General features: G+C 34.1%; 1 protein-coding gene across 1 annotated transcript; it reads left to right on the forward strand.

Annotated features, from left to right (window-relative positions):
- The first annotated feature begins 398 nt into the window (after positions 1–398).
- Positions 399–5963, forward strand: LOC145000768 (alcohol-forming fatty acyl-CoA reductase-like). The gene is made up of 11 exons (XM_078960041.1): positions 399–670; positions 751–884; positions 1512–1615; positions 1711–1913; positions 2178–2278; positions 3722–3917; positions 4454–4615; positions 4742–4823; positions 4916–5185; positions 5271–5398; positions 5506–5963. Exons 2-11 carry the CDS (start codon positions 806–808, stop codon positions 5657–5659), a joined length of 1479 nt encoding a protein of 492 aa, XP_078816167.1. The 5' UTR covers positions 399–670; positions 751–805; the 3' UTR covers positions 5660–5963.
- The last annotated feature ends 6285 nt before the right edge of the window (positions 5964–12248 follow it).

Here is a 12248-nt window from a genome sequence, read left to right on the forward strand (position 1 = left end):
TAATATAAATAATCCCTAGAGAATTGTAAACTCCAAATAATTAACAAGCAATACCTAAAATAATACGTCATTAACTATTTCATGTGATTTACCAATAAAAAAAAAAAAAAAAAAAAAAAAAACATAACTTATATAGAAAACATAAATTGCTTATGTCAAATCTTAAATTTAATTAGTATTATCATATTATGTATCCCGCCCACGGGCCAAAATTTCCAAGGTTGTTTTGCTATAGGTCCGACGTAATAAGATATTTTTATTGGCAGTTTGTCAACTCGGTAGTACTCCAAACTTATGTTTATTTCAGGTTATCAAACTTTCTCACGTGTTTACGATGTTCTCATCAATCCATGAATATATATCGGCAGGTTAGTTGCTAAAGTTGATTTCCATCGGTTTCGTTGAGTGAAGGAAATGAAGAAACTGGCTCAACTATTAATATCTAACTAATATGCTGCACATATTAATATCAAGTGGGTCAAATATACATAGATATAAATATAATATGATGTACAAGGGAACGAGTGGAGAAAAGCTTAGTTTCGTGTACTCTATCATTGTTCAGCGCTTCACCCTTCCCAGTTTACAATTATTTCGCGTATGCGACATACTACTTTAGCCATTATATCGTCTGCATAGATCCTCATCCACCATCTGTATACTACTCCGGGTAAATTTACTCTCTCTCTCTCTCTCTCTCTCTCTCTCTCTCTCTCTCTCTCTCTCTCTAATACACGCAAATGTACACAGAGGACTCTGCGGAACAAGGAACATACAACATATAAACATATTGAGCTATCGAACCATGGAGCTGGGTAGCATTGTTGACTTTCTTGAGAACAAAGTCATATTAATCACTGGTGCTACTGGTTTTCTTGCGAAAAGTATGCCCTTTCTTTCTCTCTCTCTCTCTCTCTCTCTCTCTCTGTGTGTATATATATATATATATATATATATATATATATATATATATATATATATATATATATATATATATATATATATATATATATTCCCAGAAAAAGTGTTGGTAATCAGGATTGTTGGGCAACTCTATTGTTTAACTGGAAATGCTGTCAATAAAATTAACTAGATTCCGACCATGCATGGTTCAATGAATTATCACGGGTGTTTTGATGAAAGGAGCTACAAAAGCTCTATTGTTTTACATAGTCGTTTCACGAGTTTTTGAAATATTTTATGCTACCCAACGCCTCCTTAAGTTTAATCACATGTTAGTGCACTCATAAAAGTGCAAAGAGGCCGATCGACAAGAATAGAAAATTTTTTTTTTAAAATAATTTACAGAATTAAGGAGCGTACTAAAAGAGTCTCATTCTAACAATGCAAATGCTAAAATTTTCGTTAAACTAAGTAGATCTAACAAAATGTAACGATATGGATAGCTTCAAATCCATCTCTATGTTAGTTGAACTTCAGATGCCATGTCCATGTTGAAACTGGCTTATTAAGTTCTAAACATAATTATACATGACTATCTGTAAATGCAGTTTTTGTGGAGAAAATCCTCAGAGTTCAACCAAATGTGAAGAAACTCTATCTTCTGATTAGGGCACCTGATACTGAATCTGCCTTGCAACGCTTCAATACTGAGGTACTTCTGCATGAATTTATGACATACTTTTTGGTCATAATAACTCTAACAGTAAGCAGATAATATAACGTCTTCTTTTCCATAAATATCAATAGGCAGTAGCTAAGGACTTGTTCAAGCTCTTGAAAGAGACACATGGTGAAAACCTGCAAAAGTTTTTATCCGAAAAAGTTACTCCGGTTGCTGGAGACATCACTTATGAGGATATGGGAATACAAGACAGCACTTTGAAAGAAGAAATGTGGAGAGATATTGATGTTGTTGTTAATGTAGCTGCAAGCACCAACTTTGATGAAAGGTATTGAGATCATATAGATTATCTGAATCAGATAGATCTATGTTAAAAAAAAATAAAGAAAAAGTTAAAGAAGAAGTTTTTAATTATATACTGCCCGAATGGGCAATGTTATAAATGATTTAATCATGAGTATGTACAGATGTACCAGTGAACGGATTTGGTTCTATATTTGGCATGTAACTTTAACTTAAATTTGGATTTAACTTCGTGTATTGTTGTTTTTCTTTGGAAAAAATTAACTAATGCTTACTTGGTTTTTTGTAGATACGACGTTGCCCTACCCCTTAATACGTTTGGCGCAAGACACGTTATGAACTTCGCTAAGAAATGTGTCGACATCAAGCTGTTTCTCCATGTGTCCACTGGTTAGTTTAAACATGCTTTTTGTTTGGGTTAAATATTATTTAACAGTAGTAAAGTTTATAATTTGTGTGTTTTTTTCTTATCTACAACGAGCTGGAAAAACCAATTAATGAGAATGATGATGATTCGCTATATAATATTTTTAATTAAACCATTCACAACGATTTCTGTGTTTATATTGTTGTATAGTATGATTTTTAAAACATAAATTATTATATATATTAAAAAAATATTATGTACAAATCCGTAATGAGAAACCTATTTCACTCATCTACATTTTAACCTTTTTATTCTTAATATATATTTTTTGTATTTTCAAGAGTATATAATGTTAATTCTATATATAACAATAAATTATAAAATGATAATTTTTTATTTTATAAATATAGAAATACAAAAATGTTTGAATTTCCGTATTTAGTAATTTTATTTTTAATATATATATATGGTCATGTCATTATCAAATTAATAAGCAGTTAAGCACAACGTTAAAATTGCTAAATGTTTGTTTTTTAGATAAGTAAGACAAAAATTAAATCTAAGTGAAATAAGTTTGAGATTATAGAGGAGAAAAACTGAATTTTGGTTAAATTATCCTTTCTCTTTTATTATGCAAGGTAAGCTAACAAAACTAGTAGGTTTGACTTTCTAGTCTTGATGATAGAAAACATTTAATGCCTTTTTCTTCTGCCTTCTACCTAGTAATTGTCTAATCAATTCAATTGTATTAAATTTATAGTCATGTCATTCTCAAATTAACAAGCAAGATGACAAACTGCCCATTATATGTTTTTCATTTTAAATATATATATATTAAAAAAAAAATGAAAAAAAATCATTTATAATTGTTTGAGATAAAGATCATATATGACTGACTATCTATCAATAATAACAAATCAATAATTAGAAATACAATTGTCACGTCATCATCACACAACCATTTAAACCTTGCATATCATTATATCCTCTTACTTTTTTTTTTTTACTATTTAAATAAATAATATATTTTTTTAATTATTTAAAATTTAGAAAGAGATAGAGAGTTAGAAAGAGATAGCCAGATCAAGAAATTAATTTTTTGTTGTCCATGGTCCTTCCCACTATAATTATTGATCACGATCATTAATTAAGAATCATTAGCCACCAGACAGTTGTTCATGTTAGATTAACCAGTTTTGTTGTCCACTTGGCACTCTAACATGAACACCTTCCTAATGGCTCTCAAGGGTTTTGTTGCCCACTTGGCATCAACCACTAACAAAGCCCTATGTGAAAACAATATGGAATGCCTAATAATAGATGGAGAAGAATTGAATTTGGATAAAGTTACCGGTTTTATTATTATACATAAAAAGTCATTATCAAAACCTAATGTTTTAACATTTAATGCCTTTTTCTTTCTATCCTTCATTAATCCGTCGTCTAATTAATTTATATGTATTCAGCCTATGTTTCCGGTGAGAAGCCAGGACTAATGCTTGAAACTCCATACCATCTGGGAGAGTCACTCAATGGAACAACTGGGCTCGACATCGATCAAGAGAGGAAGATTATTGAAGAGAAACTAAAAGAATTGAAATGTGATGATAATGCAAACGAGAAATCCATTAAAATCTCCATGAAAGATTTGGGCATGGAAAGGTATAGTATCTAACTTTAATATTTGATGAATACATGATTAATTCAGTACTAACTCGACTCTAATAATTTACTTTATAAAATTTGTAAAAATTTATATATGCATTCTGTCTAATAAATTATATAATTTAATTTTCTATTTTGTTTCAAAACTATAGTCTTATTTATGACAATCTCTTTTTCACATAATAAAACTTAATCAATATTAAAGAAATCTTAAAAGCAAAATCAAAATCAAAATTTTCAAATACTCCATAGTTAATTCCTAGTTCTTTTACATCAATTTCCATCTAGCTAGCTAGTCCTGGTATTTTTAAATTTTTATTTTAGTATTGTCATGTACAACTTTTATTACCATAGTTATTAAATAGATACTAATTTTATTTGTCACATTCAGATACTAGGGTAAATAGTTACTAATATTAATTCCCATTCGCTATAAAAATAAAATATAACTTATTTTACCCGTTCAACCTAATCTATCCACACAAAACTTAATCGGAAAAAAACCCTAACTTATCTTTTATTTGTTACACTAGGGCAAATCACTATGGTTGGCCAAATACATATGTTTTTACCAAAGCCATGGGAGAGATGATTATCGGGCACTTGAAAGGAGACATGCCGGTGGTTATTCTTCGTCCGACCATTGTCACCAGCACCTACAAAGAACCCTTCCCCGGCTGGGTTGAAGGCATTAGGTAAATGATTACCCTTTGGTTTTATCTTTTTTGAGAAGTCGTCAAAGCTCTTGAATGAGAAATCCTCAAATAGAAAAATAAGGTGAAAAGGTGAAAAATAATAATGCTTGTATTTGACATTCACAGGACCATTGATAGCTTAGCTCTTGGTTATGGAAAAGGCAGGTTAACTTGTTTCCTTGGTGATCCTCAAGCTGTATATGATGTGGTGAGTTCTTCAAAACATCTTTAACATGTTGTAACGTTCATTTGGAAATTCAATTCTTTGTAATCAGTTATTGACGTGGAGAAAAACATTAGGTACCCGCTGACATGGTGGTGAATGCTATGATCGTGGCAATAGCGGCTCATGCAAATCAAACATTTTCTGAAACAATTTACCATGTGGGGTCTTCTGTATCAAACCCTTTAAAATTCACAAGAATTCAAAAATCTGGTTACCTGTATTTTACTGAGCACCCATGGATTGAAAAGGATGGTACTCCTGTCGTTGTGGGTGAAGTTACAGTGTTGAAATCGATGGCTAGCTTCCATAGATATGTAGCACTTCGTTATTTACTCCCATTGCAGGTTTGTGATTTGACTGATTTCATATTCTTTTTTTCTATCAGTTCTTCTCGTTTACATATTAACAAACTTATATTTCGTTGATTAGGTACTTTGGTTTATAAATCTTTTATTTTGCCAAGCTTTCGCGAGCACGTATAAGAATGTTAAACGGAAGATCAATTTTGTGCTGCGACTAGTTGACCTTTACGAACCCTACCTGTTCACAAAAAGCTTGTAAGTATTCAACTATTCATTAATAACTCGTGGTTTAAGATAATGATCAACCTTTTTAGCATAATTGCTTTATCATCTGAATTTACAAAACTTAACTTGTTACACAGCTATGATGATATGAATACTGAAAAGTTACGTAGGGCAGTTAGAGACAGCGGAGATGAGGAGAAATACTTCTACTTTGACCCAAGGGTAATCGATTGGGAAGACTACTTCCAGCATACACACCTTCCTGGTGTTGTAAAACATGAATTTAAATGATTTAAATGATCAAATATATCATAAGTATGAGTGCTTTAATATATTTGAGGCGCCCAACAGTATTCTCGTGCAACTAATGTACAATGGACGAAAAAGGAAATTCGTTCCATGTACAAGTCGTATTAGTAGATTATATATGTTGTTGATTGAACAACGATACAAACTGCATTTAAGAACCATTTATTGTCTTTTTCCGTGTAAATTTTCTTAAAATTATATTTGTACGAGTCATGTATACCTTGTGGTCCTATACTTGGTGAATAATGAAGTGTGCATCAAATAATAACAAATTATTGCTTACAAACTGCGAGCAAAGCAACGTATTGATGAAGTATTATAATTTGCAAAGGGAAATCCAGAAATGTGTTAAGTTTTCTTCTCACTTTTTAATGTCAAAACAAGTAATGCTATATATACAACATGTTATCCTATACATGAGAAACTAACATTCGTCTAATTACCAAATGGTAAGACTAACTAATCGAGCTTCCCTAACTAACTTAACTACCATTTTTAACTACTCATAAATACATCCAATATGTCCCCTCAAGATGAACTCTAAAATATGTGTTAATTAAAGAGACATATTGGAAATAACTGGTAGAATTGTTTTGATTTTAGAAACATTTTAGTGAAAAAGTCTACTAACTAATGTTGTGTACAAAAAAAACTTTTAGCCTAGCAGTAAGGAATGACTCTTTCAATTGAGAGATCATATGTTCATGTTTCATTGAGATATAAGTGATGATTTACGAATAAATTAGTTTGTCGTTAAAATACATAAATAAATAAATAAATAAATAAAACTGGTGTTGGTATGTATTAGCGTTAGCTTGATCATGCAATCCAAAACTCTCTCAAATAAAGTAACCGTCAATTTCAATATATATGTTCCTTTCATGAAAGTTGGGATTGGATTGCAGTTGGATAGCCGGAATATTGTCACAAAACACTAGTGTATGCTACTAGAAACAATACCAAAGTCTAGCTCATAGCAAATACTAAGCCAACCAATTCCATTAGTGGTGGTTGTAATATCATAATATTTTGTCTGTGTTGACGATCTTGACATTCTAGTTAGTTTGCCTTTAAGGAGATTATATATTTATTATAATAAATAAAGATTTATTTTGTTATATCTGAATTTTTCATAAGTTTTGATACTTATTATTTTGTCATAATTTTGAAATAAATAATATCCACATGTTAGTTTTTTTAATTTTTAAAATTAAAAAGTCACAAATACTTATACCAATATATGTAAAGTATATATGTAATAAATGTATTAATAAATTGCAATTAATATTTTTTTTATTTCTTATTTCCAAATTTTATTTTAAAAAATAGTTATTGTTTACACTTTGATATTTAATCTTTTTTTAATCAATTCATGTAATACACGAATATTACACTTAATTCATCAATAAAATTAAACACAAAATCCTATTACAGACATTTGTGTTGATAGCCTATGCACTCTAAATCATTAACAGAGGCACCTACTTGAAAGAAAGGTTTTAGAGGACATCATAGCCCTCAACCTGTATTGTGTTTTAAAAATAAAAAATTATGATGAAAAACTCTAAATGTTGAGCACCATTATTTATTTGCTTAATTTCTAGGTGACCATGGTATACATCAAATGGGCAATCAATAGTAAAAAAAGTTTTTTTGCTGTTAAAATGATTAATAGGTACGGATATTGAATCACACCAACAAATAGTCTATCAAAAAATACTCTTATTTAACGGTACGATTTTACCAAAAAAATATAATAAACACACCCAAGAAAACAAATGGTTTTTTCTTTAAAGAGGAGGAGAATGCACTACTAAATCCTAGAACCGCACCATTAAATAATAAAAAGGCTATCGTACGTACCGTATATCCATTCTTCAGTATCCACGAAGACCACTACCAGTCTTAAGATAATCCGCCTTAAATTACAATACGGAAACAAATTAAAACAACAAAAATCAACCCACGAATTATAAAACATATCAATTTCGAAAAAACGTTCAACGTTAGCTAGTTAGTGATTGAGGTTAAGGGATTAATCAACTAGATGAGATTGATTGGAAGATTAATTGGGGAGCTTAAATTGATAACTTTTTGTATTTAAAAAATAAATAAATATGATCAATATCATAAGAAAGTTAATAAATATCACTAACATCATAACAAAATGGATTAATATGATTAATACAATACTAATTATTCCTCAAATAGTAATAGTTTCTACGATGATGGAACTTTTTTTAAAGTATTAAAATTTTTCAATTTCAATATATATATTCCTTTCGAGAAAGGTTGAATTGGATTCAAGTTGGATAGCCAGAGTATTGTCACAAAATGCTAGTGTAGGATCACTAGAAACAATACCAAAGTCTCGTAGCAGATGTTAAAGTCAACAAATTCCATTAGTGGTGGTTGTAATAGCATAGTATTATGCCTCTGTCGATAATCTTGACATTGTAGATAGTTTTCTTTGCCTTCAAGGACACAAAATCTTTTTACAGAGGTTCATGTTGACTGCCTATGCGGTCTCAACCATTAATAGAGGCACCTAGTTGAAAAAAGTTTCGAGACATCATAGCCCTCAACCTATATTATGTTTTAAAAATCAAAAAATTTGATGAAAATTTTGAAAATTCAGAGCACCAGGCGTCGTTAATTTCTACCCAACATATGAGATATTATGGTTAGTGGCCATGATATACATCAACTGGTCAATCAACAGTACGGAAAGGTGATTAATAGGTACAAATATTAAATAGCACCAACAAATATCATATCAAAAAATACTCTTATTTAATGTTGCGATTTTACCAAAAATGTGATAACAACACATTAAAAAAACAAAACAAATAAAATAAAATAAAAACAAATGGTTTTTCATTATAAAAGAGGACAAACGCACTCTTAAATCATATAACCGCTCCATTAAATAATAGAAAAGGTATACACCTACCCTATAACCACTCTTCAATTGATGAGTTTTATAGGTTACAACAATCTTATTTTGGCAGAAAAACCTAAACCTTAAGTTTACATATAACCTAAAGAATCTATGTTCTCACTATGATTTTCAAACAAGTATTGAATATCAAGAACTGTAAAAGTATGTTGCTATTATTGAAATTATGAAAGGGTTATTAGAAAATACATATGTTTGGTATATTATAGAAAATAAACTAATATTCCTTCTTTGTTGGTCTTTAAAAATCAAGCACCAGATGTCTTGTGGCTCTAACGACTCACATCCAAATCCTAGCAAGTTGGAGGCTTAAAAGGAGAGAAGAGGAGAAGGAATATTTTTGGATTTCTCTGTAGGAATAAAGTGAATTCCAAAAATCAAGCCCATGAGAGTTTATATAGGTGATAGGGAGGCTAAAGATAAGTCATGTTACTTTTAGATAACCTTAATCATTTTGCTCCCCCCCCCCCCCCCAACCCATGCAAGCTTCCTTAAAGCCCAAGAAAAGCTTTAGAAAACATCTAGAAACCCTGTAGTATCTGTCACCTCTATGGGAGGTTCTAGAATTGGTTAATGTTCATGTAACAGCCCGAAATCCAGGTTAGCTTTATGGCCCTTCTATTTTGGAGAGTTGGCATTTTAGTCCCTTGAAGTTGAAAAGATGATTTGGTGAGTACGCTGGGCGTAAGCCGTGCGTACTCGCGCACTTAATTTATAATCAATCGAAAGATCTCCTCGTCACTAACCCCAGTGCTCTCAGGTGTGTGTCGTGTCCCAACCATGATGCCTCTGAAATACAACATAAAAATATCAGAGACTCGATCGATCATAATCGCACTCGATAACGCAACCCTACTCGTCTTCCAATACCGAAAGGATTCTTACCTGGGCTGCTCACTGATCCTATGTCTTCAGTAGTACGGACCCTATACTACTGACTACACCGCATCAACATTCACCCCAAGTCCACCTCCTTGGATCCTGGATTGCAAGTACTCTATTCTCGCTATGCATTGACTACCTACTTGCTCTCAAGGCATCTCATAGCAACAGGATTCTCCTAGGCTAAGGCATCACAAATCAGGCCACTCTAGTCCTAATATGAATACCTAGCCCACTCTAGCATGCATAACATAACATAACATATCTCATAACACATATTGTAAGGGTATTTTGAGGATTCACCGTTTAGGCGTTGGCTAATCGTACACACTGCTCTGCTCTGTTTGTTTCAAAACTCTTTGCTCTTTTTGAAACTTTAGTTTTTATTGTTGAAAATTTCTCAAATCCTTAGTTTGAGTTCACATACACCTAAAGGTGCATCCGAGTCCCTCAAACCAAGGCTCTGATACCAACTTGTAACAACGTAATTTTTCAAAACAAATTTTCATTTCTTAAAAACATAATTTCATCCAAATCAAACCATAAAAATCCAATGTATCATAATCATAATACAAAACATGTCAAATCCCAAGTTCAAATAAATCCAAATCTGCATGCGTGTGTGTATGTGTACGAGTCATGCTGACGCCTTCCCACGGTTCTCAATAATACCTAAAACACATAACACAACAACTTTAAGAATATATGCTTAATGAATTCCCCCAATATACCACTTACACACATACGCCCTTCCGGGCGATACCTTCCGGTCTATGTGTCTCAGGGGACTTCTGTCCCGACCCGGTAAACCTTCCAGTCCCACCCGTGTCGACCTTCCGGTCCATAACTCACTGACCTTACGGAATACATCATAATGCCTTCCGGACCATAACATAATGCTTTCCGGCCCAAATCAAGCATAACATACATATCGCATACAAAACAGGCAACTTAACATACAGTGCATATATCTTATAGCATACCAGACCTTCCAATCACACTTAGGTACCCTTCCAGGTACAGTATAGTGAGAAGACTCACCTCGTATGATGTCTAAGTCTCACGTGCTTGATATTTCTGAATCTTGTAACCTCGATCTAGCCTCGCCTAATCACATCAAATAATCATTCTAAATCATTAACGGCTCCCAAGGCTATACTATATTCCTTCTAAAATTCCACAGAAGGGTAAAAGACCATTTTACCCCTCCCTCACCCAAAAGTCCACATGTTGACTAAAACCCTAAAAGTTAACAGCGAGCAGTACACGGGGCGTACCAGCTCCTGTACGCGGGGCATACTCTTACCTTCCAGAAACGGGGTACGCAACCCCTTACGCGGCGCTTACTGGGATTACGCCCAGCGTTATGCCTAGTTTCTTTGTTTAGCACATTCAGGTCTTAAACGGTTAAGACTTACATCCAAACTTCAGATCTGACCCCTCTAATATGTCTTAAACCATCAAGTTAAGCCTTCGCATGGCTGTAAAGGTCACTTTGTGCTCAAACTTACGGGAAGTGCGACAAGGGTCATGAGGGAGCTTGTCGATCTGGTGCTTGTCGATAGGGTGCTTGCTACAAATGTGGCAAGGAGTGGCATATCGCCAAGGATTGCCTCAAGGGATTTATGGTTTGCTTTCATTGCAACCACACTGTCCATCGGAAGGCCCAGTGTCTGCAGTTGCATCAGGGGGCAGCGCAGGGATCTGCACCTGCTGCTAGGGTTACCGAGGTTCAATCGGTAAAGGATGAGGCTCCGAAGGCTCGTGGGAGAGCTTTCCATTTGACAGCAGAGGAGAACCGTGCAGCACCCGACGTTGTGGCTGGTATGTATTCTTCTCTCTACTTATTTAAGTCTGAGATATTATGCTTATATTATGTTATGCGTAGGTACTTTTCTTGTGAATTATGTGCCTGCCTTAGTGTTAATTGACTCGGGAGCAAGTCAGTCTTTTGTGTCATTAGCCTTTAGTCGTCATATCAGTATTTTTCGAGAGGCCATGAGTCGACCTCTGCGAGTTTCTATAGCTAACGAGCGATAAATGTATGCCACGGATGTGATTCGAGGATGTATCCTTGAGATCTTCGGTGTGGAGTTCCCGATAGATCTGGTCCCGATTGCGATAGGCGACGTGTGTGTTATAGAGGGCATGGATTGGTTGAGACGATTTGGAGTTGTTATAGATTGCGAGCGTTAGTTGGTGACGATACGAGACCCTAGTGGTGGAGTACTTAAGGTGTACGGTGAGGGTACCCGTCCTGAGTCAGCATTTTGTTCGGTTGCTAGGGCGACGCAAAGTTTACAGCAGGGTTGTATGGGATTTGTGGCTTATGTGATGGACACACGAGTGGCCGCTGGGAGGCCAAGTTCGACTGATGAGGTCCGAATTGTGCGGGATTTCCCTGATGTTTTCCCTGAGGAGTTTCCGGGTGTGCCTCCTGAGAGGCAGATGGAGTTTTGTATCGACTTGGTGCTCGAGGCGGCACCTATTGCCAAGGCACCCTATCACCTTACGCCATCCGAGATGCAGGAGTTATCCTCGTAGCTTCAGGAGTTGTTGGGAAAGGGGTTTATTAGACCGAGTAGCTCACCTTGGGGAGCGCCGATCCTTTTTGTCAAGAAGAAGGATGGTTCACACCGGATGTGTATTGATTACTGGGAGTTGAACAAGCTGATGGTCAAGAACCATTATCCGTTACCGAGGATCGACGATTTGTTCGATCAGTTGTAG

The sequence above is a fragment of the Lactuca saligna genome, chromosome 6 (genome assembly GCF_052625555.1).
Source record: "Lactuca saligna cultivar CGN05327 chromosome 6, ASM5262555v1, whole genome shotgun sequence".
Lineage (NCBI taxonomy): Eukaryota > Viridiplantae > Streptophyta > Magnoliopsida > Asterales > Asteraceae > Lactuca > Lactuca saligna.